At 34.0% G+C, this 27014-nt stretch overlaps 1 protein-coding gene across 1 annotated transcript in view; it reads right to left on the bottom strand.

The window, feature by feature from the left end:
- The window catches only part of ASCC3 (activating signal cointegrator 1 complex subunit 3), a 338051-nt gene that overhangs the window by 254488 nt on the left and 56549 nt on the right, over positions 1–27014 (bottom strand). Inside the window, exons 5-8 of the mRNA XM_082731866.1 lie at positions 21819–21939; positions 20187–20391; positions 19124–19265; positions 18443–18568 (exon numbers count right to left, since the gene is read on the bottom strand). Coding sequence (XP_082587992.1) covers positions 18443–18568; positions 19124–19265; positions 20187–20391; positions 21819–21939 — 594 coding nt within the window. The remainder of the gene's footprint in view (positions 1–18442; positions 18569–19123; positions 19266–20186; positions 20392–21818; positions 21940–27014) is intronic.

Below are 27014 nucleotides of genomic sequence, written 5' to 3'. Positions count from 1 at the left end.
CTCTGAAACGTTCAGGAATAGAAGAATGGCAGATTCTTCTTACCTCCAATATCTGATACATTAGACCTATGGCCTCACACAAGACTCTATGGTTTCATCACAGAATCAGATATGTTATTAAATGCAAAAGTTAAACTATATTCCTGCCATCATCTAAACTGCATTCTCCCATTCATGCAATGTATATTGAACACTAGCCACAAAGTCTCAAGCTGTGAGGACTTTTTCTCTGTCCTCAACAACTCATGGTGCACCAGGTAAATCTGGACTACAAGGAACCTGTTACTAGGTCCCCAACTAAACTACTACACACCTCCATACTCTAACTTTAAAAAATAAATTAAAAAAAAAAAAAGAGAGAAGACTTCACATACTATTTCACTGGATATGCCAATCCCAAACTAGATGATCTGTGTCAAGATCAGTAAACTAACATGATATAACACAAATATTAAAATGTTATCTTCAATGATCTTGGATTACAAATACATAAGATAATATATTCTTTATTATTTAACTTGATAATTGTTCACTAATCCATTTAATAATAGTAATAGTTAGCATTTCTATTGAGCACATAATACATATGAAACTTTTAAATACTATAAGGCGATTATTTCATTTAATACCCAAAGAAACATCATGACATAGGTCTTTATAAAAAGACCTTATTTTATTTTATTTTTTACATTTCTTCAAGTTTTTACTTAATTTTCAGTTTTTTAACATACAGTGAAATATTAGTTTCAGGTGTAGAATTTAGTGACTTATCACTTAAATACAGTGCTCATCACTATAAATGCCCTCCTTATTTTAAAGATGGGGACACTGGGCAAAGCAGGTTCGAAGAATCTGCCCAAAGATAAATGGCCAGTAGGCAGCAAGCAGAGCAAATCTAATACCAAAATCCAAATTTAAAAACCCCAGTTAAAAGCTTATAAGGCTTCCTGATTTCATTACTTTACACTTTTATTTCTTATGCTAATTTTTAACAAAGTAACCTAATTTAATAAAAATAAAAATGCAAACTCAATGAACATACTAACCATACTAATAACTGAATAAAGGCAAAGAGAATTTTTATTAAACCAAGTGTTTACAATTTTCAAAAAAATGATTATTCTTGATAATGTTTATATCTTCAAATGCATTATATACATTACTTATAAATGGTTAATGTTAATAAATTTGCATATATTTAACCTAAAAATCCCACTTCAAAAAATTTATCCAACTTAAACTAACTGAACAAAAATGCCAGGAAATAAGCACAAAGACATTTGCTAAAACGACATTTACAAGAAAAAATAGATATAAGTTGAATGTCCACAAATAACGGATTGGGATAATTAACTCATGTTATATTCTTCATGAATTACAGTAGTCAAACTGAATAAAGAAGATATTTGTGCTTATAGGAAACTGTATCCAAAAGAAAAGAAAAAAAAAGCATACCACAGAATATTAACATAATTAAATATTTGTTAATATATAAAAAAAATTACAGGAAGATATATATCAAACTGCTCCACAGGAGTTGGGATTATAAAAGAACTTTCACTTTCTGTTTTATAAATGTTAATATTATATTTTAGATACTTCTTTTTTTGGTAGTGAACAGATTTTATACTCAGCCCCACCAAAAATTCTTTTATTTAAGTGCAGTTTATCTTAACAATAAACAAAAAAAGGAAGATGTGCTCTGTACTGTGTTAATGCATTAAAAATAACATAATTTGTTTCTTTATAGATAGAAATATGTAATGTTTTTATGTTAATACAAATTAACTGAGTCACCCTTTTTCATTATCTCATAAAAAGAGTCCAACATCTTTACCAAACACCAAATTTCCAACTTGTACTTCCACCTAAAAGCACACTGAAGAATTACTGAATTCTGCTAATTATAAAGAGAAAAGAATGACAGTCTATGGCCAGTTTCTCTTTATTGAAGAGTCGTCCATCTTAATATTTCATAATAATTCATTTTGAACCAGACAATCTGGGTAGAGGAAATTAAATCTTAACAACAAAAGGCCTCAGGAGAGTAATCTACTATTAAATCTTTGAAAGAACTGAGATTATAAGATTTTGTGAAAATCAGGTAAGTTATTACATATGACAAAAAGCCATCAGAAATTATAATGCTAATTCATAATCCTTCCATGTTATTTAACTGAATGCATTTATATCACTAAAATAGTAACTGGAAATACTTAATATGCTCTTAGTATCAACTCCTGAAAATTCGTTCATACTGAAAATACTCCGTCTAAGAAGCATAATAAAAACAATAAAAAATAAACCCAACTAAATAGATGAGTTGTCTAAATATACTCCACTATACGATGACAAAATGATAAATAAGAAGCGATCAATGTCCTTGAAGAGAAAAAAAAAATAACAAGGACAAAATAACAAACAATGGGAATACTACACTGAATGAGAACTTAAGGTACAGTGGGAGTCAGAGAGGTGCACTCACCTCTTCTTGGAAGGGGAAGTTAGCTTCCTTGTTCCTAAGATGAGTGAAGGCTTGAATGCTAAGGAGAACCAAAGAAAAAGTTCTCAAGAGGGAATTTTAAAATTCCCAAAACCCTGGCTGCCCATAAGCTCCACTGATAAACTCCTGAAATGGCATATTTGGGTGTCTTCTCAGCACACATCAATCTAACAATTTATCATGTCAGTTATCTCTCTGAAGTAACACTGAAATGCTGAGCCAATAGTCACAATTCCAGTGCACACGAGGACAGAAAAGAGAACTCAGTTATGGGTTTGATTTGGGTAGATTTGGTTTCCTTGTCATTAGAACTCATTACCATAATAAGTCAGGGCTAATTTCACAAAACCAGTATCATAATTAAGTACACAAACTTCAGAGGCATAAAAAGCAGAAGTGAAGTTGAAGGTTAAGAATCTGGTATTTTCTATTTAGTTAATACACTATTTTCACAAGGGAGATGAACTCATACTGACATGTACCTAAATATCCCTCCAGGATATCAGTGTAAGCAGTATAGCTTAAAAATATAAGTTACCATTATTTATTTGGTACTACAGTCACTCTGGTCCAAACTGTAAGACCTGCCTTCCAACCATCAGCTGCACCTCTAATCAGGGTAATAAAACAGAAGCACAACAGTCTCTGTCAAATTTTGTTGAATTCTACAAATAAAATGTCATTTTCAGATTCTTGGCTGATATTTATGGTAATAACTGGCTTCAGCTCTGAGTTTAACCTTTAAGTTACTTCCACTAGATTACTTGAAATCTTGAGGAAGGATAAATATTTTGGCACTTACACAGTTAAGCTCTCAAAATGTTATAGGTATCAAATTATGGGCGATTTATTAATTTAAATTTTTTTCCACTATATATTACTTTAAACTTTCCAAAATTAATTAAATAAAGCAAGAGTGTACTTTAAACTTGGATTGTCTTAAACAAGAAAATTTTGTCATTAATAGAATCCTCAGATGAATTGTTCTGACTGGTAAGAGATTATTTCCACTTGCATTTAATCCCACAATACTGGAAAATAACTTAGTTTGGTTTCAAGTCAATAATTCATTTACTATAAATAATAATAACAGTAAAAGTATATATCATATAACAAAAGTGTTAATGAGTTATTTAGAGTGGTCACTTTAATACACAAGTGTGTGTGTGTATTTCAATGCTTAAGAACATACATTGTATTGACTTCCTGAAGATCAGAAATTTTAAAATACATATTTAAATTGGTACCTTTTAAAATTTCTAACATTTTAAATACACAACGTAATATCATTAAGTCATTTCTACAAAATGGAAGATCTGAGAATTATTTATTTATTGGGGAAACAAGCAATAAAGCGGGTTTATAAATTACTCCCTTAAACTGAAATTTACTACTTGTTTTCCCACATGAGATCTGAGACTCACATAGAAGAGTTCCAGATACATTAAACACACCACTCAAAAGAGTAGGGAAAGGATCTGGTTGAAGACTGCTGGAGAGGAGCTCCAATGAAGGTATGCCGAGGAGGCCAGTGCCTGGAGAAGAGGCTCCTCATACTCCTGAGAGGGAGTGTAGTGTGCATGCTTTTAAAAATGACATTTCCAGAATTTAACCCTTGAGTTTTTCATTCAATTGTCTAGAGTGGGCATGGTAATGCGTACATTTCTTAATAGCACCCCAAGGATTATCAAGCACAAGCAAGATTAAAAAATGTTATCCTAACTTTCCCTACCTACCTCCCAACACAGTGACTAGGTTTTCTTAGTCATCTGTTCTTTAATAATTTAACACAACCTAAGGAGAAAACCTATGGAAAAAAAAAGTACCTCTGGCTCAGAAAAACTTTTGTTTGAAACATGTATCAAGTTGAAGGCATATATTTAGTAAGGGAGTCTCTAACAGGAAAATGTTTTGCTTGAACCTCTTGAGCAGTATGCAGAGATTTGAAAGGATAAGCAAAACAAGGAAGAAATCATAACACTTATGTAATAAAACGTGATTATTAGGCAGATTACTTAAGAATACATAGAGATTTCCTTTATACAATGATTTCCCTTGATATATTTAAATTATCTCAACTTATATAATTATAATTTTCATATTAACTCTGAAACTGATCAACAATGTAACAGCTTATTAAGAATGTAAAAGGAGGGCACCTGGGTGGCTCAGCTGGCTAAGGGTCTGACTCTTGATTTCTCTCAGGTCATGATCTCAGGGTCCTAAGATGGAGCCCTGCATCGGGCTCCCCGCTCAGCAGGGAGTCAGCCTTCCCTTCCACTCTTTCTCTACCCTTCCCTATACAATTGCACACATGCACTCTTTCTCTGTAAAATAAATAAATCTTTTTTAAAAAGAAGAGTGTATACTGGGTATTTACCCCAAAGATACAATGTAGTGAAAAGAAGGGCCATTTGTACCCCAATGTTTATAGCAGCAATGGCCATGGTCGCCAAACTATGGAAAGAACCAACATGCCCTCCAACGAACGAATGGATAAGGAAGATGTGATCCACATACACTGTGGAGTATTACGCCTCCATCAGAAAGGATGAATACCTAACTTTTGTAGCAACATGGATGGGACTGGAAGAGATTATGCTGAGTGAAATAAGTCAAGCAGAGAAAGTCAATTATCATATGGTTTCACTTATTTGTGGAGCATAACAAATAGCATGGAGGACAAGGGGAGATGAAGAGGAGAAGGGAGTTGAGGGAAACTGGAAGGGGAGGTGAACCATGAGAGACTATGGACTCTGAAAAACAATCTGAGGGGGCGGTGGGAGGCTGGGGGATCCAGGTGGTGGGTATTGGAGAGGACACGGATTGCATAGAGCACTGAGTGTGGTGCAAAAACAATGAATACTGTCACGCTGAAAATAAAGTAAAATAAATAAATAAATAAATAAAAGTGTAAAAAGCAAGGTGGCCTATGTTTAGTCATTGATATTTGTATCATTGGATGAAATTTAAACTTGTCCTCTCTAAAGTTGCTTACAGAGCTTACAAGGGGGAATTAAGTTAGAAAATGCAATATAAGGTACCTAATAAAATGTAGAGTATTAACTAAAGAAACATAAGTCACTTTATCTTTATTAATTTAAAACTGTCTTCTATACTACTTCAACCTTTTTTTTTTTTTAAGATCTTATCCATTTATTTGACAGACAGATCACAAGTAGGCAGAGAGGCAGGCAGAGAGAGAGGAGGAAGCAGGGTCCCTGCCAAGCAGAGAGCCCGATGCGGGGCTCGATCCCAGGACCCCGGGATCATGACCCGAGCCAAAGACAGAGGCTCCAACCCACCGAGCCACCCAGGTGCCCCTCAACATTCATTTTTGAGGAATTCTGAAGTTATTTATACAAAATAATTTCACCTACCAATATCTCTTAATAGACTCAATGTGTACTCTTTCCAATTAAACAGCAAAACTCAGCTATCATGTAAGAACAGTTTATATAATTATTTCTCAGTCTGGGAATTTACTAATCACCTAAAATGTATCACAGACACAGCTACACCTTTTCTGTGTGTTGACTCATATAATCTTCAAAATAAATAGTCTGATGAGATAACTGAAATTCAGAGGTGCTATGTACTCTGATCCACAACACAAAATGTGCCAACAGTGGAATTTAACCTCAGTTCTATTTGCTTAACTGGATAAATTTCATCTAAAGGCAGGATCATAATTTTAAACTGCTTTACACCCATCGTACCTCCTACTACAATGCCTTGCATCCATCAGGAGCTCAAGAAATGATTATTGATAAATGATAATCAATCCATGCATATTTCTAGAGAAAAATAATGAAAATCTATACATAGCAATACAATCCTATCAAATATTTGTTTATTATAATAGGTCTGTGTAACCACAATACATAGATATATTGGAAGATATGGACTGAGTCTATTTCTAAAGCAATTTGAAATTCTCACATTACAAGTTAAATTCATCTACTTTTCAGATTTCTGAATTCATTTGACTTCTAAAGTTATCATTCTGGGACAGCACAATATGTTTTAGGCTTTTAATCTCTCTTCTAGTTTCTTGTCATAAAATCAACAAAGTATATGTTGTAAAGAAAGTCCTTTTGTTAGATTATGACTAGCTAGAAAAGCAGGTGTTAGTTATAACTCTCTTTAGTTTAGCAGGTTTTTTTTTCAAACAGCTGATGCCCTTTTCCTAGTTAGCAATTTGCAAGTGTTCCCAGTAGACTTTATGATACTATAATCTCAATGAAGTTCACAGTATACAGACAAAATTAATTCTTCTTTATAAGGAAAACTATAGATAGAATTTCCCTTCAAATGAGTCCTAGCCATTTCATATATTTGAACTACAGAGCACTTTCACAAGTAAACATTACATTTTAATCACAATTTAAATAACCACTGGGAATCACAAATAAATAAAAATATCTTATTTACAACTTTCTAAGAAAGTTAATACATCACATTTTTACACATTGAACCCCTACTGACCTCCAAAACATTATATAGTCCATCAAAAGCAACCTTTTCACACAGACAGAATACTTCAAAATCCCTAATTACTTTTGAGAGTAAGCTGAGAAATTTTTAGGGTTTTCCTTAGAGCTTTCCAGAATAATACTTCACATAATACTCTAATCATAAAATAGTGTTCTGTCAGTGACCAAGTTTTTAAAACAGTAACACCATTTTAAAGTTTCTATAGAAATAGTAGTGTGGACATAACATAATCTCTACTATTTTATACCAGGTCTACACAAAGTTTTCATCACAAAAACTAAAAAATGTTCTTTTCTCTGTACATTCCACACCCAGCTCTATTACAAAAAGATATTGTTAAATTCATTGTCACTGTTCAGATAAAGATCAACTCCCCCTGAACATCGCAGTCAAGAAACAACTCAAGCCTCATGCTCTCCAAGAAATTGTCATTAGCAGCCACAGCCTGCTCTAATCCCTCTGCCTTCTATATGATTGATTAAATCTGCACTACTGATTTTGTACTTAGTGCATTCTACAGTACATTATTTGTAAATGCTCAGCACAGGGGACTTTTTTTTTTTTTTTAATGTCCCCAGCTATGATGCAAGCTCAAGGAAGACACGGGAAACACTACTATTTTTTCTTTCATTTTTAACAATGTCAAGTTATAGGTACATGAAAAATATAAAATCGTTTTTCCTTCCTTACTTCTTTTGGTTGATGACATTAAACAAATCATAGAATAAGAAAATGAAGAAGAAGTTACCAAAAAAGATTTATTTTGGAGACGTGATAAAACTGGAAATCCCAAGGGCAAAGGAAGCTCTTATAAGCAGCCAGAGAGAAAGCTTACCTCACAAACAAACAAAGAGACAAACAAAAAAACTCAATTAAAAATGAAAAGCAGGGACGCCTGGGTGGCTCAGTTGGTTAAGCAGCTGCCTTCAGCTCAGGTAATGATCCCAGCGTCCTGGGATCGAGTCCCATATCGGGCTCCTTGCTCAGCAGGGAGCCTGCTTCTCCCTCTGCCTCTGCTGCCACTCTGCCTGCCTGTGCGTGCGCTCTCTCTCTCTCTCTCTCTCTCTCTCTCTCTCTCAGACAAATAAATAAATAAATAAAATCTCTAAAAAAAAAAAAAAAAAAAAAGAAAAGAAAAAAGAAAAGCAGATGATGTTATAAGGACATCTTTAATGTTTTAAAAGAGTAATATCTTTAGTGTGGTAAGAGAAAATAAGCATGAACTCAGAATTCTATTACCAGCAATAATATCTTTCAAGAACAAGGTAAATTAAAGGCATTTTAGATTAAAGAAATTAAGAGATTTTTTGTCAGTATCAGATTCTCACTAAAGAAAATTCAGGCAAGGAAAAGTCACAGAACATGAATGCACTGATGGAATTAAAAAATAGTGAGCGGGGCGCCTGAGTGGCTCAGTGGGTTAAAGCCTCTGCCTTCGGCTCAGGTCATGATCCCAGGGTTCTGGGATCGAGCCCCGCATTGGGCTCTCTGCTCAGCGGAGAGCCTGCTTCCCTCTCTCTCTGTCTCTCTGCCTGCCTCTCTGCATACTTGTGATCTCTCTGTCAAATAAATAAATAAAATCTTATAAAAAAAAAAAGTGAGCAATTATTGACAGTAAACAATAGTAACAGTAAAAGTAATACCTGAGAAAAATTAAAACAAGAGAGACTAAAATACATGACAACAATATCAAAGCAGCTTGGGAAGGGAGTGATTAGAGATCAAAAGTTTTAACCACCTTATTTTGTAGTATTTTTAGATTCCATTCAATGCTTAGAAGAGAAAAAAAAAAAGGACCAAGTTTGCAGGTATCTAACTCTGGAGGGTATAAAATTCTTAGATGGCTCTGTGCTATTGTGGTTTCTCAATCTTAGCATTATTGATATTTTGGTAATTCTTTGTTCTGAGAGGCTGTCATGTGCACTGTGGAATGTTTAGCAGCACCTTGGCTTCTACTTATCAAATGACAGAAGCATCCTCCTAGTGTGACAACCCAAAGTGCCTTAAAATATTGCCAAATATTTTTTTAGGAAGGATGGGGCAGGAGGGCTGCCCAGTGAAAATGTAGGTAAAGAATGGGAACAGCTGGGGTGGAATCTTCTTTTTCTTTTCTCATTTTACTTAAGATCTTACTTCACAGTACAGATCTCATTTTTCGGATCATTTGTAATTCTGAAAATAGGATTATTTCCTTTCTTTAATAACAACTTATTTGGGAATGCAATAAACCATTGGCCTCCCTCAGAAAGAAGGGGGAAAACACACCTTCTTTTAACTTGGTAAAACTCCCAATTTTCAGTTATCTGCTGCTTTTGGTTCAAAAAGAAAAATAAAATCCATAAATAATCACTGAAGATTCTGTTAAAACACAGGGACCGATTCCATCAGTTTTGATGGAATAATAATTCTCAACTGCATCAGCTTCAGGTTCTACTTCATTCCCTTTAGAGCAGAGTTTCTCCATTTGGGGGAGATATTTTTGTTGTTAAAAATAAATAATAATCAGAAGGAGAGAGTTGACAGCTCCAGAGATTGGAATTCGAAAGAGCTTCCTTTAAGTCTCTGGTGACTGCTGACTAGCATAAGCATATGAGAAAAGCACCCAAGGTAGGCGAAAGAGCCACTTAAATGGATTAGAAGAAGTAAACTCAAACTTCACCCGATAGGGTCTGGAACAGATCTGTTTCTTTACCAACCACAGTGAAAAACCTCTTATTTTACTGGTAATTATGTAGAGTACTTTACTCAGAAGGGCTGTGTCTAAATAGTGAGGCCAAACTAGCCTTTAAGTGCTGCGTTGACCCACCTAAGAAATTTTTAAAGCAAGACCTGAAAGGGTCAAATTGACTCAAACTTAACTATATTTCAGGAAAAAACTTAAGGATGTTTATAAGAATACAAAAAATATCTGGCACCCAACAAGATAAAATCGCAATGTCTGGTTTTCACAAAAAAATGACTGTGCATGGTAAAAAGCAGAAAAAAAAATTACAATAAGAATATAAACTGATCTGAGCAACTAAAACAAATCAAGAAATAACACAAATGATGGGCTCTTCAAATAACTAGAGCAAAGGTCAGCAAATTATGGCTTATGGGCCAAATCTAGCCAGACATCTGGGTACTTCTTTTTGTTTTTGGTTTTTTGTTTTGTTTTGGTTTGGTTTTCTTTCTTTTCAAAGATTTTTTTTTAATTATTTATTTATTTGACAGACATAGATCACAAGTAGGCAGACAGGCAGACAGAGAGAGAGAGAAGAGGAGGAAGCAGGCTCCCCGCTGAGCAGAAAGCCAATGCAGATGCAGGGCTTGATCCCAGGACCCTGGGATCATGACCTGAGCCAAAGGCAGAGGCTTTAACCCACTGAGCCACCCAGGTGCCCCTGGCTTTCTTTCCTTTTCTTTTTTCTTCTTCTTCTTTTTTTTTTTTTTTTATTTGGTTTGGTTTGGTTTTTATGGCCTATAAACCACAAATGGTCATTACATTTTGAATGAGTAATTTAAGAAACAAGAAGAGAATAATGACTGTTGAACAGAGACCTTATGTGGTCCACTAAGCCTAAAATAATTTCTATCTCCCCCTTTACAGAAAAAGTTTGCTGACCCCAACCTACAGAAATGACTATGCAAGTGGAGACATAGAAGATATCAAACTAAAAAAAAATTACACTTTTAGAGACAAAACTTCAGTGCTAGATGAACAATACACTGAATGGTATGAACAGTATCTTAGACACCAAAGAAAAAAGATCAGCGAATTTTAAGACAAGACAACAGAAACCACCCAAAATGAAGCATGAGGAGAGAAAAATATCAAAAAACAAAATAAAAGTTAATAGAACATCAGTAAGCTGTGTGACAACTTCTGGAACCCTAATATATCTTTGATAAGACTTCCTGAGAGGGAGGAAGGCATAGAAAACTTGAAAAATAATGGCTGGAAACTTCCCACATTTGATGAAAACCAGAAACCCACAGATCCAAGATACTTAACCAATAGCACGCACAAAATCCCTGAAGAAAACTGCATCAAGGCAGTGGTAGGCAGATTTCTAAGCTGGCTCTCAAGACTTCCTCTTCAATCCCTGCCACACTCCACAGTGTACTTAACTTCCTGCATAAACCTCAGAACTATGAATATGACGGATGTTACTTCTGTGATTCTGTTATGCTACATGCAACAGCTGATCTTTCAGAAAGGAAGATTATCTGGGTGACTCTAACCTAATCCCATGAATCTTTTAAAGTCAGAGTTTTCTTCAACATCAGAAGAGGTGAGAGATTTAGAGCACACAGGAAATTTGACACTGCTTTGTTGGCTATGAAGATGGAGTGGGCCATATGCCAAAGAATGTGGGTAGTGTTGAGGAGCTAAGAACAGTAGACAGCAAAGAATCAGGAACCTCAGCTCCACAACTCTAAGGACGTGGATTTGGCCAACAACCTGAATGCGCTTGTTAAGCGAATCCTTCCCCAGAACTTCCAGATAAGAGATCTGCCTGGCTAAAGCAATAGTTTTGCTGTTACGAAATAGTAAACAGAAGATCCCAGTTAAGCCCACCCAAATCAGACTTCCAGAATTTGGAGATAATAAATGGATGTTCTAAGTAACTAAATTTTTGGTAATTTCTTGTACAATGACAGAAAGCTAATATAAAGTCACATCATAATCAAATTGCCTAAAACCAATGACAAGGAGAAATCTTAAAAATCAACCAGAAAAAAAGCATATTACCCAGAAAGGAAGATTAAGAATAATAGCATAATAAAAGCATGCTCATTATTAGTAGAAACAATGAAAGCAATAAAATACAGCTACATCTATAGGGACTGGCAAAAACAAACAAACAAAACTGTCAGCCTGGAATTCTATATCAAATGAAATATCTGTTAAGAACAAAGACAAAATGAAGGCCTTTTCCAGACATACCAAGCTGGAAGAATTGATCAACAAACCTGCACTCTAAGAAACAAATACCAAATAAAAATCTGGATCTACACAAGGCATAAAGGGGTAACCTGATAGGTACACAAGTATAGAAATTTTGTTCGTCTTTATTAGGTATCTTAAGTTTTTTTTAAAGATTTACTTGAGATAGAGAGAAAGAGTACACATGAGCAGGAGGGACAGAGGGAGAGAGGGAGAAACTGTCAAGCTGCCTCCGAGCTGAGCACAGAGCCCAACATGGGGCTTGATCTCAAGCCCTCAGATCACAACCTGGGCTGAAACCATTCCATGCTTAACCGACTGCTCCATCCAGGTGCCCCTAGATATCATAATGTCTTAAAAAGACTGTTAAAGCAAAAAGAATAAAAATAATTGTAGGAATTATAAGGATGTAGAAGTAGTCTACATGTTTGTTTTGATGGGATTAGCATCAAATATAGCAAACAAGTCTATAAGAATCAAGATTCTCATGGCTCCAATCTCCAGGTGAAGCAAAGCATTTATCAAGGGAAACAGAATTTGATAAAATGGTTGGAAATTTAATTTGTGCTACACCATTTCAATCTCCATGAAATTTGTGAAATCTTTACTAAGATCCCTATCAGTGTAAACAATATCGTGAACTCACTATGCAACTTTCAACTTTATATTTTGTTATTATTTCCTGTTACCACCTCTTAAAAAGGCATTGAGTGATGCAAGGCCATGGTTCTGATGAAACCGATGATATGCTTGACAGTGTAATAACCAGCCTTGTGGGACACTTCAGAAAAGGCCTTTTATTTGGGGGCATGTCCAGGTTGTAGCAACATTTCACCCATTCAAATTGGTCTCATGAAAAAGATCCACACTGTGAAGTGTTTTTCCTGAATGCTTCTTTATTTTTCTTGTCTTTATAATTTTGATCAAATCCAACTGTGTCAATAAACTCTTTGGCTTTAGGATCCCCACATCAGGTTTAGAAAACAAAGTAAAACAGGAAAAGTAGTACTTTTTATATTTACTCTATCTCACTTTTTTCAAAATGTCTCTCTTGAATAACCACATATGTCAGTAATCATAATGACTTTTTTTTAGTTTCTATCAAATAATTAGAAAGTACTCTAGATGTCTTAATAGAGTGACTATAAGTTTAGTTCTTCCTGATCTTGTAGGATAGTATCCAATACTACTCCCACATGTGTTTGGAATGAAAGAATAGCCAAATAGCATGAATAAATACAGGAGTAATTTATTTAACTAAATATTATTTCCGAAGTAACAATAAGTCTTTTTGTTTTATCTTCACTCTTGACATCACAGTGTTTTCATCATTACATTTTTCATTTCAAGCTAACATTTTAGCTAAAATGTATAAATCCTTAATAGTATTCAAAGTTTTATATATATATATATATATATATATATATATATATTAATAAATTTAATCCTCACAATTAAACTATGAGGAAGGTACTATTATTCCGACTTTACAAATGAAACACTGGATCCCACAGAGGACAGTAACCTGCCCCAAGTCTCACAGCTAGAAAGCGGAGGATCTAAGTCAAAGTAGGCCAGTCTGGAATCGGAGGCTCTGTTCTTAACCGAAGTGGTTTTCTGCCTCCTGGACTGAACAGGTACAAACCTTTCCTTTTTCTTCTGTTCCTCACCTTGGTAAATGACACTATTGTTCACTCAAGATGACCTAGACATCGTTCTAGATTCAAAGAAAAACTGAGATATCATTCTAGAGTCTTCTCTCTGCTTCATCCCCTCCCATTTAAGCAGTTATCAGAAATGATATACACTCGTACCTAAATTATTCTTTTTTAACCCATTTTTCATATAGGCTGCCACTTTCTTAATTTAGGTACTTAGCATTTCTGTCCTGAACTACTCCAGCAGCTCTACTGTCAACCTTTAACTCTGAGGTGACATTCAGTCGGAATAGGATTTTATCTATGGTTCCATAGGACCATTAGAAATGGCATGCAATTATGCACTCAGTGAAAAGAGAAAGATATCATCTGGAGTACTTTTTGTAATCCATAAAGATCCTATGTTGTATAAAATAGATCTAAGCCAACAAAAGCATCCACTAAACAAACATTCTGTTAACACCTATATTTTTTCCCAAGGTTTAAATTACTATTCATGTTAATGACATCTGGTGGGATCATTATCTAAAGTGACAGGACATCAAATGGTTTAATTATGTACTTACAATGACTCATTGCACTTGAATGCATTATTCCCCAATATTATTATTGCTTATGAAAGTGCAAATTAATAACACAATGGGAAATCTCTACATTCAGTTAGAAAGGTTAAAATAAAAATATAAATAAAATATAAAAATATAAATTAAAATGGCTAAGTAAAAAGAAAAAAAATAGTGATAATCAAATGCTGGCAAGTATGTGGAGAAATTGAGTTATACTGGATTGCTGGTGGGAATATAAAATGTTACTCTAGAAAACAGTGTGGCAGTTTTTTAAAAAACTAAACATGCAGCTACAATATGACCCAATAATTGCAAGCTCAGGCATTTACTCCAAAGAAACGAAAACTTATATTCACACAAAACCCTGTAGACCAACAGGTAGTGCAGCTTTATCCATATTATGGATAAAATTAAGTTCCCCCAAAGTTCATAAATTAAAGACCTAACTCCCAATGTGACAGTGTTTGGAAACAGAGATTTTAGAGAAGTAACAAGGTTAAATAAGGTCATGTGAGTGAGGTCCTAATCCAATAGAGCTCCTGTTCTTACAAGAAGAGAAGAGATACCACACAAAGAAAAGCCCATGTGAGGCCATGGGAGGGTGTGGGGCACAGTGAGAAAGTGCTTGTGTCTAAGCCAGGAAGAGAGTCCTCACCAGAAAGTAAATCTGTCAGCACCTTGATCTGGGATTTCTAGCCACCAGAACTGTGGAAAAATAAATGTCTGCTGTTTAACCACCAAGATTGTGGTTATGGTGGCCTAAGAAGAATTATACAATTTGTAAGAGCAAAAAACTATAAGCAACATTGATACCTTCAACAGATGAAAAGTTAAACTATGATGGTCCGTATCACGATTCCCACTGATGTCCACATCCTACTCCATGGTACTCATAAAAATATTAGGTTACATGGCAAACAGACATTAAGGTTATAGATGGCATTAACCCATTTAAGGAAAACTCTTACTTCCATAATCTAAGTTAATATGAATAAAGTTATTTATTAAATTAAATTATTAAATTAAAAAGAATTATGTATAAAATTATTTACTCTTATAGATTTTTAGCCCTTGCTGTATTTCAGAATCAATTAGAGTGCTCCAAAAATCATCTTTAAAATATAAGTATCTGGGCCCATCCCAAGACATTATAATTTAATAGGGGAGAAGGCACTTGGATTTTGAAAAAGATCCACAGGTAATTCTGATGCATAGGATGAAACTGACTAAAATAAAATTACAACTTTAGTCTAATATATAAACTTATTATAAAAAACAAAACTGAAATAATAAGAAATTGGTTTATAAGTAATAGAGGTATAAAATGGAATACAGTATGTGATGGTTAGAAATGATGCTACAGATATGTTTGTTGACATGGAAAGATGTATGTAGATATTTATATAAATACACAAAAAATAATATGTATGATATAATATCATTTTATAAAACAAAATACCCATGCACATATATGTGTAAAATGGAGTTCATTTTGGTTGGCTGCGGTTACTCTTTATACTGCTTTATGCTGCTCTTTTTGCTTACCTCCATTATTGATATTTCTAAATGATTACTTATGATATATTATATATATATGTATATATATAATATACATAGAGGAACTTCATTTTAGTGACAGAAAGGTTAACCTAATTTTTTTTTTTAAGATTTATTTATTGATTATTTGAGAGAGAGAGGCATAGAGAGGGAGAGAGAAACAATGAGCAGAGGGGAGGGGCAGATGGAGAGGAAGACACAGATGCAACCCTGGGATCATGAAGAAAAGGCTAATGTTAAGTAATGTGTACACTCCAAGAATTTTTTTTTTTCAATTTAGTACATGCTTATGTATTTCTTCGACTTTTCTGTGAGTTTAATATCCAGATGACTAGATCCTGTAGTACACAGAAAATAAACAACCTTGGTGGCCGACAAGTGCCAAAATAATGTGCTGGATTATATATTTTAAGTCTTTATAATCAACTGATTTGACTGAAATTGTTTGACAACCATTCAATGATGTACATTTGATTGAAACTGTGTGAAGTCTAAGGCTGATGAGATACTGACCAGAGGTTCTTACTCATTATCTACACTGTCTTTATGAAATACTCTGCATTATTACTCTCACTGTCTACCTAAATATGCTACAGCTATCTTACATCTTTACCATATTTCTTCAAATAAAGGGCATATTTTATGTATATATAGATGCATTTGGTATAGGTGAGTATTTAGGAATTGATAAAAATAAAATCTATGAGGGGGGTAACTGTCTTCTTATAAAAAGGGATAAGATGATGTGCCTTCCTACATACTCCATATTTGCTCTGATTATAGACTTAAGAAGTTTGTTTCAATATAGCAATTCTTTTCCTAATTCTTCTCAACCCCTGCACACTCCAAAATCATGAATTCTGACTTCCTTAAATGTAGATCACCAAGAACTTCAATTTGACCTCAATTACATTTCAAGGAATTGACTAAGCAAATAATATGCAAAAGTAAATTCTGACAAATATATACCCTAATTAAGATGTTTCCAAATACATATGAAACAATCATCTGAACAGTTTTTATTTTAATTTACAAAGAATCCAATAAATCAGATCCCAAGAAAACCTGATTTCAAAGTTAATCATTAGTCTGCATTACAATTTAGTTAATTGTAAATGCCCTATTACTAGAAGTCATCCAAGTAACTTTAAATACTCAAATCAAACTAGCACTCTCCTCAATATACTGATGTTCTCTAAAACCATCAGAGTGCAAAATTCAATGTAAGTTATGTTTCTGTATACTCTTTCAAGGGACTGTACAAGTTTACCACAGTACTGTTGAGTATACAGAGTCTTCAGTATATTCAGGATTGGCACTGCTTGGTAAGTTTATCGAAGGGAAAGATTATTTTTCTACACAGCTTTATAAATTAAACTTTCTCAAATCCTCACAATTTAAACATTAGTCAAAATTATAAATAATCCCTTCCTAAAACTAATTTACTAAAACTCCAAAAAAACAGGAAAATAATAAATCACAAGCCGAACAGTCAATTTAAATAAATGTAAAAGTAACTAAGAAATATTTTATTTTGAGATAAAGCAAATATGGCAAAATTTTAACAAATGACACACGGAGGAGACAAAGGATATATGGATAATACTATTCATGCAAATTTTCCATAGGTTTGAAATTATTCAAAATTTAAAAGTTGAGAAAAATAAAACAATTTAGAATTTGATCCCCTCTTCAAATCGTATTCTGTTGTTTTATATGCTGACCATCTGGTACATCAACAAAGGAATCCTTTTAAATGGTTTAAGCCAGCCTATGTAGGTTAAACCAAATATTAGTTGAAAGAACCAAAACAAACATGAAATTATAGAAATATATACACAAAGATAAGTTCAATGTGTGAAGGAATAAGTTTTTAAAACTTAGACTCCCCTGAAACCCCTAGTGGCTTAGTCCGTTGAGTGTCCAACTCTTGGTTTTGTCTCAGTCATGATCTCAGGGTTGTGGGATCAAGCTCCTAGTCCAGCCCCATGCTTAGTATGGAGTCAGCTTGTCCATCTCCCTCTGCTCCTCCCCTGCTCCCACTCCTCTCTCTCTCACTCTAATAAATAAATAAATTCTTTAAAAAAAGACCCAGAAAATTTAAACTCCCCTCCTGTACCTCTTTAGTAAACAACTGCATATATCCTCTCTCGTACATCAGCCAACTACTGACTTTTAAAAAATAATTTTTCTAGGGGCACCAGAGTGGCTCAGTCTGTTAAGCATCAGCCTTCGACCCAGCTCATGCATGTCCCGGGGTCCAGGGATAGAGTCCCACATGCGTCTCCCTACTCAGTGAGGAGCCTGCTTCTCCCTCTTCCTCTGCCTACCTCTCTGCCTGCTTATCCTCTCTCACTCTCACTCTCTCACTCTTTTAATTACATAAATAAAATCTTTAAAAAAATTATGTGTGCGTGTGTGTGTGTGTAATTTTTCTTAAAAATCTATTCATAAAACATACCAAGCATCAAAAATATCAACTTTTTAAATGATCATCTTGGGGCACCTGGATGGCTCAATCGGTTAAGTGTACAACTGTTGATTTTGGCTGAGGTCATGATCTCAGGGTCCTGAAATTGAGCCCCACCTCAGGCACCACATTCAGCAGGGTGTCTGCTTTTAGTTCTTTCCCTCTACCCTCCCCCACTCATGTGCATGCTCTCTCTTGCTTTCTCTCCCTAAAAATAAATAAATCTTTACAATAAATAAATATATAAAATGATCACCTCACCTCATCTAAGTCTTGGATATAAACTGGTTTTTCCTCAAAGCCAACTGGCATTGGTTCACTATAGGGAATCTTTACTTCTTCATACATCTTGTTATTCTCTCTTTGGATTCCTTCTGGTAAAATCATCTATAAACATAAAGAATAAAAATCAATTAAAGAATAGTTCTGATAAAGATTCTTTAATTAGAGAGAACACTACTGTCTTTAGACGTAGCACTGGTAAATAAATACAACAAATTTAAAGAAAAACAAGTCTAAACAAAACAAAAACAAAAAAACCCACATTGACACAAATTATTCATATATCATATCTCTCATATAAAACACCTATTATGCTGATGAATTTTAAGTATATATTTATTAGATGGTCTCTTGAAGACAGATGTGTGGCTAGGAAAAATGTGCAATGTATAGTGTAAAGACCAAAAAGTAATGCCACCAATAAAACTCAAAAATACAAGTTCCATAAATAACTGAAGGGAAAAGAACAAATATGTTTTGAATACCTACTATGTGTCAAGAACTTTACATACACTGTATTATCTCACTTTCCCCACTATTTTAAAAGTTAGCATAGTATATCAACAAGTACAAACGTCACAAAAGAAATAGGGAAAATCTATGTATTATTTCCTCAGAATAGACATATTATCTCAAAGTGGTCATATACCAATAACATACCTTTGCACCAGCAATGAATGCTGATGTTCTCATGGCTTCAGCCTGGGAATCATAAACATGGGGATAACGTATTTTTTCAACATCCGTGTCTCTTTGCCTGCTCAGAATTGGAACACTTCTAGCATTCAGAAGTGCTTGCTCTCTGTAAATACAAAAATAATAGGGTAAATCTGAAATTTTTATCTTGCATATGTTAAAATGCTCACGATGATAACTATTTCAGGTAGCCTTCCATTATGAAGTAGAAGAAACTAAATTATACAAAGAAAGATATTAGCAATCCTGAAATTTTCCGTGTTAACTACATAGGAGTTAACACATTTTTTTAGGTACTTTTTTAGATAATATCATCTGATAAGTTTAATTTAATGTCCCTTATTTATAATTCTGTTTGCCATAATCCAAGGATGTGTAACACGATATAAATTCCTTAAAAATAGGATTCAAGGGCACCTGGGTGGCTCAGTGGGTTAAAGCCTCTGCCTTTGGCTCAGGTCATAGTCCCAGGGTCCTGGGATTGAGGTCCGCATCAGGCTCTCTGCTCAGCAGGGAGCCCGCTTCCTCCTCTCTCTCTCACTGCCTCTCTGCCTCTTTGTGATCTCTCTCTCTGTCAAATAAATAAATAAAATCTTAAAAAAAAAATGATTCAATATTTAAAAGAATAAGTACCATAATGCCTTCATTTCTTTTTCCTCCTTCCTAATTCTAAATAACATGAGGAAAAGTATTTTTATTAAGCTAGGAAAAAAAAAAAAAAACCAAAAGTCTCAAGATAAATCTTTGTAGGCTTCACAAATTTTACTAGTGGTGTGTGCACAGCACCTAAAAATAGCTTACCTCTGTAATCCAAACCTCTCACCTACATAGATGCAACCAAGAATATTCTAATTAAGATCACAGCTTTTTTATCCCAGAAAATTAGGTTTTCATATATCAAAATTCTGTTCTTGTAAGAAAACAACACTAGAAGTAAGAATCATCTAAAATGTTTAAACTAAAAAATGATGATACCTAATGGTAGCAATTACAACAGAAACATTTTTCAGCTTCTGGTTTTTATTACCTTTGTATCCGCAATTCCTTAGGATCAAAGCACAAAAGTCCTTCCGCAACTTCTCCATCTTCCCCAGCCTTTCTTTCTCGTCTGGCAATTCTTTTTTCTTCACGGCGATACTGTTTCATTAATTGTTTTTCTTGTTCAGACTGAATAGTAACTTGACATCCATAATTAGGTTTAGCATTTTCTCCTAAAATTTTTTTGCAATTGTCTACAAAGCAAATTTAAGAAATACCATGTTTTATAAATTGAACCTTTATGAAAACCATTTTTCCCTTTGCCAAAATATAAGACTGCACAATGCTTTAATTCATTTTTTTTTAAACTGCCATATTCAATTGTATGTTTTAAGGAGAGGTTTTTAAAAATATAAAATCTAAGCGATATTAATACAGTGGCTTAAGAAAAGTCACCAGATATTTTCTTTATACAGATTACATAGTTTAGTGTTACAAATTCTTAGATACAACATCAGGAACTTAAAAATTAAGTTTTATAATTCTGAAATTATTTATTTACAAAATTTCAATAAATAATTATCAATACTAATTAGCACTTACTGTTAACATAATAATAAAACATATTAACATTAGCTCAGGATATATTTATAAGATGACCAAGGCAAATAAAGAGCATGATCCACCTTTTCATGGAAACCGAGTTTTAAAAAAATGGGAAGATGGCCAGAACCACTAAGAATCAGGTCAATGAAAGCTAAATGTTCACAAGTTCCACTTCAAACATGTGGTTTGGTCAACTCAATATTAAGGAAATTTTTTCTTCCAACAGACTACCTTCTATGCTTAATTAAATCTTTCCAAGTAGTATATCTTGGCTCAATGCAGCACTAAAGGAACTGCTCAAAGTGTTGCTCAAAGTAGTCCAAACCAATACACATTTATTGTATTGAAGACCTACTAGTTCCAGGCACTGTTGCTAACTAAGCTAGGAAGACAATGAAGACTGACTGAGATTTGATCCATACTCTGATGGAGCACAGTTCAAGTTATCTTATCAAACTCTAAGATGCAACACAGAACAAGGAAAGAATTATGTGAAGCATCAAGATGGGAAAATTAGTTTTCTAATTCATCTAAGCCTCAGTCAGGCTACTGTTCAGTAAAAACTTTAACAGTAGGTATTTGTTTACGTATATGTGTGTGAGTGCATATGTAAAGAGAATAATAATGAAAGAAAGAGAAAGAGAGAGAAAGAAAGCAAAATGTTAATGACTAGCAAATCCAGACGAAGGGTATACAAGTATTCACTATATTAATTTTACACATTTACTACAGGTTTGAAAGTTTTCAAGGTAAAAAAGTTAGGAAGAAATTAAAACACTACTTAGCGCAGAGTAAATACTGTATGTATTTGCTTTTAAAAAAAATTGTCTGCTCAAATCTTCAGCAAGAAAAAATGCCATACCTAAACATAAAGAGAATCTCTACTGTAATAGGCCCTATTTAAGGCATTAATATTTGTTGCATAATCTGCCAGATTTAAAATCTACCTTAAAAAGCGGTATCACTAAATTATATAACAGACCAAATAATATTAAAAGCGTAATTATTTTTAAAAGATTTGCTAACCAGTGAAATGTTTCCATTAAATTAGAATTACCACTGAATACTTTCTTACCTTGAAGAGCCTGCAACTTATGATCATTTGAAGAATTAAGAAATCTATCCACAATTGTAATTCTGTTCTGAAGGAGTTTCTCAATAAGTTCAAGTCCATCAGGTCCCAGCAGTTCAAACAGCTTAAAAGAAAAAGAATCAAAATAACTATTACCTCAAACTCACCATTTTCAAATTATTAAAACTTGTGCCAAAATAACAGAGAAAGAAGTACCCAAAAAGTATTTTTTAAAAAACAGTAACTCAGGAAAGAAAAATAACTCTTCATATTGTTATGTATTTTTCAGTTTTACAAAATCAATTTGCAATTGCTAAAGCTCATGATTAAACTTTTCAAAATAATTATGTTTTATATATAAAACTAAATCACAGAATAACAAATTCTTACACTTAGCTTTTCTTGGTATAACCTAAGGAAATTCCAAAATTAATTTGCTTTTTACTATATTGTTCTGGTTTTCACAAAAAGAGTCCAGAGTACCATTTGTCTTACAACTTACTATAAATAACAGCTATCATTATAGAGTTAAAGAACCATTAAAATGTTTTAATGATTCATGACTTGCAAATTTTTAATGCTTAATAATTAATTTTATTTTTATTAAATTTATATTTTAATGCTTAATTAATAATTTTTAATGCTTAATAAATCTGAAATCTAAAACGCAGTTACATAAGTGCTTTTGAGATGCCTAAAATTATAACCATTACCGCTATTTCTGCTTCTGTACCTTCACTTGCTAACCCATGAGGAGATGGAAAAATACCAGCAGACTTTCTATAGACACTCTGTAACCATACATCCCCCTCCCAGAATTGAACCTGACAGAATGGCTGCCCCCGGACCCCTCCCCCGGCTCTGGGCCAAGAGATAACAGCCATCTGAAGCCAGAGAAACCCCAACCTGGAATTGGACTAACAGAATGACTGCTCCCGGACCCCCACCCGGCTCTGGGCCGAAAGATAACAACCATCTGGTGCCCCGCGCGGCTTGACAGGAAGACCCCCGTTAATCCTGAGGTGACACATACTCTAGCGGCGCCAACTCAGCAGTTTGAAGAATGACCCTTTGTTTGAAGAGCCCTTTGCCCTAACCAATAATCCCTTCCCAGCCTTTTCCCGCTCTAGAGTTCCTTTTTGATTTTCCCGCGGTATGCGGCGATTTGTTACAAGATATTGTCATGTATGCTAAGTCCCTGCCTCCCCAAAAATAGTGTATAAAAAGTGTTGTGATCCTGAGCTCGGGACCTCTTAGCGTTACCAGCAACGAGTGCGCGGAGGTCCAGGTTCGAACTCGTAATAAACAACCCTTGCTGTTTAGCTTTGACTCTGGACTCTGGTGGTCGTCTTTGGGGGGTGTTGAAATTTGGGCACATCACTTTAACTTTTTATAAAAGTTTCCATGTGTATCTTATGCAGAGTAATTGTCAGAAATTAAGCTAATTTCAGAATCAGAGAACTAGTGATTTAGAAAGACTTTTAATCACACGATTGTATGAAATAACTGCTCCAGAAAGCTTTTAGACTTCTTCAGATGTGGTTAGAGAATATATTTTCTTCCTGTCCAGAAACGTTTTATATAATTTTACATGTGAAGATTTTACATTAGTCAAATTCTAACTGTTCTCAGAGACTCCACACAAATCATAAAGTAGGAATTTATGATAAGTATATATGAAATGTTTAATATTTAATAAATATTTTATTTTTGCTGCTCATTTTGCAGACATTATCTACATACAAGGCCACAGTCCCCAGTCCTGGAACACTTTGACTTTTGGGCTAAACATCACAGAAACCAATCACTCTCACCCTGGCTCATAAGGCACTAATTCCACATCAGAAGAGGCAAGCCAAGAACTTAGGTTACTGACTACCCTCCTTCCATCAAGTACTTAGCTCCTAAAGCTGGGGTGTCACTCAAGAGATAAGCTTTCCATTGTCCCCACTCCTAGCTTCAGAGTTTGCATCAAAGATTTTAGGCAATTAAAAAAAAAAGGGTCCCAATTTCTTCCAAAGGTGTGTCCTCATTTGCAACGTGGCAGGAAGTTGAAGCCTTAGGGCCATCTCAAAAACAGCACAGACTGTGGTCAACTATAACTAGAGATTCACAAATTCAACAATGGGTTACAAAAGAGAATTAAAGAGCGACAAGTGGGAGGAGTCCTTTTGGGTGAGAATAAATACCAACAACAGCTCAGCATCTCTGGAATTACTCTTTAAAGGGGTCCCAAATTTGCTGGATTAGTTTATGGAGCAATTTATGCCCCAGGACATTTCTACAAACAACAGAGCAATTATCTGGTAACTGGTAAATTTAACAGTTGAGTGTCCTCAGGGTAAGAAAAGCAGAGGCTCCTGCCAAAACTACTTTGATTCCAGAGTGACTTGTGGATATACCCAAAAGTGTGCCTCCTTGAAGAATATATTAGAATCTAAATACTGTGGGGTAAGGGTGAGAGGAATTGTACGTACTAAAATAATCCAGCTAATCACTAAACGAATAAATAAATAACAATAATAAACCCACGCACTGGTAAACTAGATAAAAATAAATTCCTAGAAAGACACCAACTACCAAATAGCAGACAATCTGAACAGACCTATAACAAGTGAAATACTAAACCAGTAATCAAAACTACCCACAAAGAAAAGTGAAGGGCCAAAGGACTACAGTGGTAAGTTCATTCAAAAATTTGATGACAATTCCTCACAAACTTATCCAGAAAACAAAAGAGAGAACATTTCCCAGGTCTACTTTGACCCTGAAACCAGATACACACATCAAAACTAGAGACCAATCTCTTAGAAAGAGAGACATAAAAATCCTCAACAAAGTATTAGTAAACCATGTCCAGCAATATATAAAAGGAATTACATACCATGACAAAGTGAGATTTATGTCAGGAATAAAAGGTTGGTTCAACATAAGAAAATCAATTGATGTATTAGACCAACAAATAAAAAAACAAAAACCACATGATCAGCACAACAGAAAAAGCATTTGACAAAACCCAACAGCCTTTCATGATAGAAGCACTCAAAAAACTAGGATTAGACAGGTATTTCTACCACCTGGTAAAGGGATCTATGAAAAATCTTTAGTTAACATCATACTTAATGGTGAAATAGTAAGAACAGAAACAGAACAAGAAAGGCTGTATTTGTAACTTCTACTGAATATTGCATTGGAGGGCAATTAGGCAAGAAAAAGTAATAAAAGACAGATCAAAAAGGAAAAAATAAACTATTTCTCATAAGAGATCGTCTATATTGAAAATACTAAAGACTCCACTCAAATACTATTCAAACTAATAAGTTTTCTAAAAGCATGACAAAACCATTCAGTAAGAAAAGATCAGACTTTTCAATAAATGATGCTGGGACAACTAGCTAGTCATATGCAATAATGTGAAGTTAGACACTTATACCACATACAAAAATTAATGCAAAATGGATCAGTGATCTAAATGTAAGAGCTAAATATTATAAAATTCTTAGAAGAAAACAGAAAAGATCTTCATGGCCTCAGATTTAGCAAAGGATTCTTAAATAAGTCACCAAAAACATGAGCAACAGAAGAAAATATAGATAATTTGGATTTTAGCAAAATAAAAAACTGCCGCAAGGGACAATATCAAGAACATAGGGGGAAAATGCAGAATGGGAGAAAATATTTGAAAATAACATATCTGGCAAGAGACTGGTACAATCACTGTCTACACCCAGAATACAGAAAGAACTCTTATCACCAATTAAAATATATCAATTAAAAACTGATTGGAATATCTGAATTTACCCTAGGGGAAAAAAAAAAAAAAATATATATATATATATATATATATATGTATATATATATATAATATATAAATGGCCAATAAGTGGGTGAAAAGATACTCAACATTATTATTTATCAGGGAAACACAAATCAAAACCGTAAGAAAAGCCATTTTAAAAAAAATGGAAAATAACAATCTTGGCAAGAATGTGGAGAAACCTGGAACTCTTACACATTATTTGTGGAAATACAAAATTGTGCAGCCACTGTGGAAAACAGTTTTCTGTTTCCTCAGTGAGTTAAACACAGAATTATAATGTGACCCCAGCAATTCCATTCCTAGGAATATACCCCAAAGAATTTATAGCCATGTGTCCAAAGACTTATATATAATAAATATGAATATTCACATAGCCAGGAGGTAGAAATCACCCAAATTTCCATCAATTAAAGGATGAATAAACAAAATATGGTATATACATACAACAGATATTACTAAGCCATAAAAGGAATAAAAAGGAATGTAGCAGTATATAAACCTTAAACACATTTTGATGAGTGAAAGAAGTCACAAAAGACCACATATAATAAGATTCCATTTATAAGAAGTGTCCAGGAATAGAGAAACTCTAAAGACAGTGGATCTGTAGTTGTTTAGGCCTGGGAAGGGAGTCAAGGAGGGAATAGAAGGAGAGAAGTTAAACGTTTAGGATTTCTTTTTGAGGTAAAGGAAATGCTCTAAAACAACTGTGGTGATGATTACACGTATCTACGGATATACTAAAAACCAGTGATTTATACACTTGAAAGGGATGAACTGTGATTTATGTATCAATGAAGCTTTCGGTTTACCAAAATGGCTTAAACAAAAATACCAAAAGTAACAAAAAAATTACTTATAGTTGAAAGATACAGACTGGATACAAGTTTCTCCATAAAAATTTTAAGTAAATGTTTTGAATTGCTATTAGTTCAATGTAATAAGCCCTGTGCTTAAGGTTAAGCGTGGTATTTTAAAACCAGCAAATTAAAAAAAATGATATCCCCATAATACAAACAAATTGCAGCAAGAAATGTTCTCTACATACAGCATGAAAAGTCTTTCACATTCTATCTACTCTCAAAGAATGTGTTAATTCTTAAATTGAGACCATTTCTTTTATAAGAAAATAATTTATGATGGTAGAGTTACCCTTATACATATTCTTGACTTCCTCAAGTTTACTTAATCTAAATACAGTGTTCACACATGGTAAATTAGAGATTCACAAAGTTTTAGTCCAACGTAACTTTAAGGAAAACATCAGTATATCTGGAATACAACTTGTAATGTAACACCTCAGGAGAAAGATCGCAGCTCAAAGAGCCATTTCTTTCTCTTTCCTCCTTTCTTTTTTTAGCCCATTATTTCTTTAAAAT

This window comes from Mustela nivalis (genome assembly GCF_964662115.1).
Source record: "Mustela nivalis genome assembly, chromosome: 5".
Taxonomy (NCBI): domain Eukaryota; kingdom Metazoa; phylum Chordata; class Mammalia; order Carnivora; family Mustelidae; genus Mustela; species Mustela nivalis.
Note: the sequence above shows the minus strand (reverse complement) of the source record. Positions and strands in the feature narration are given on the sequence as shown.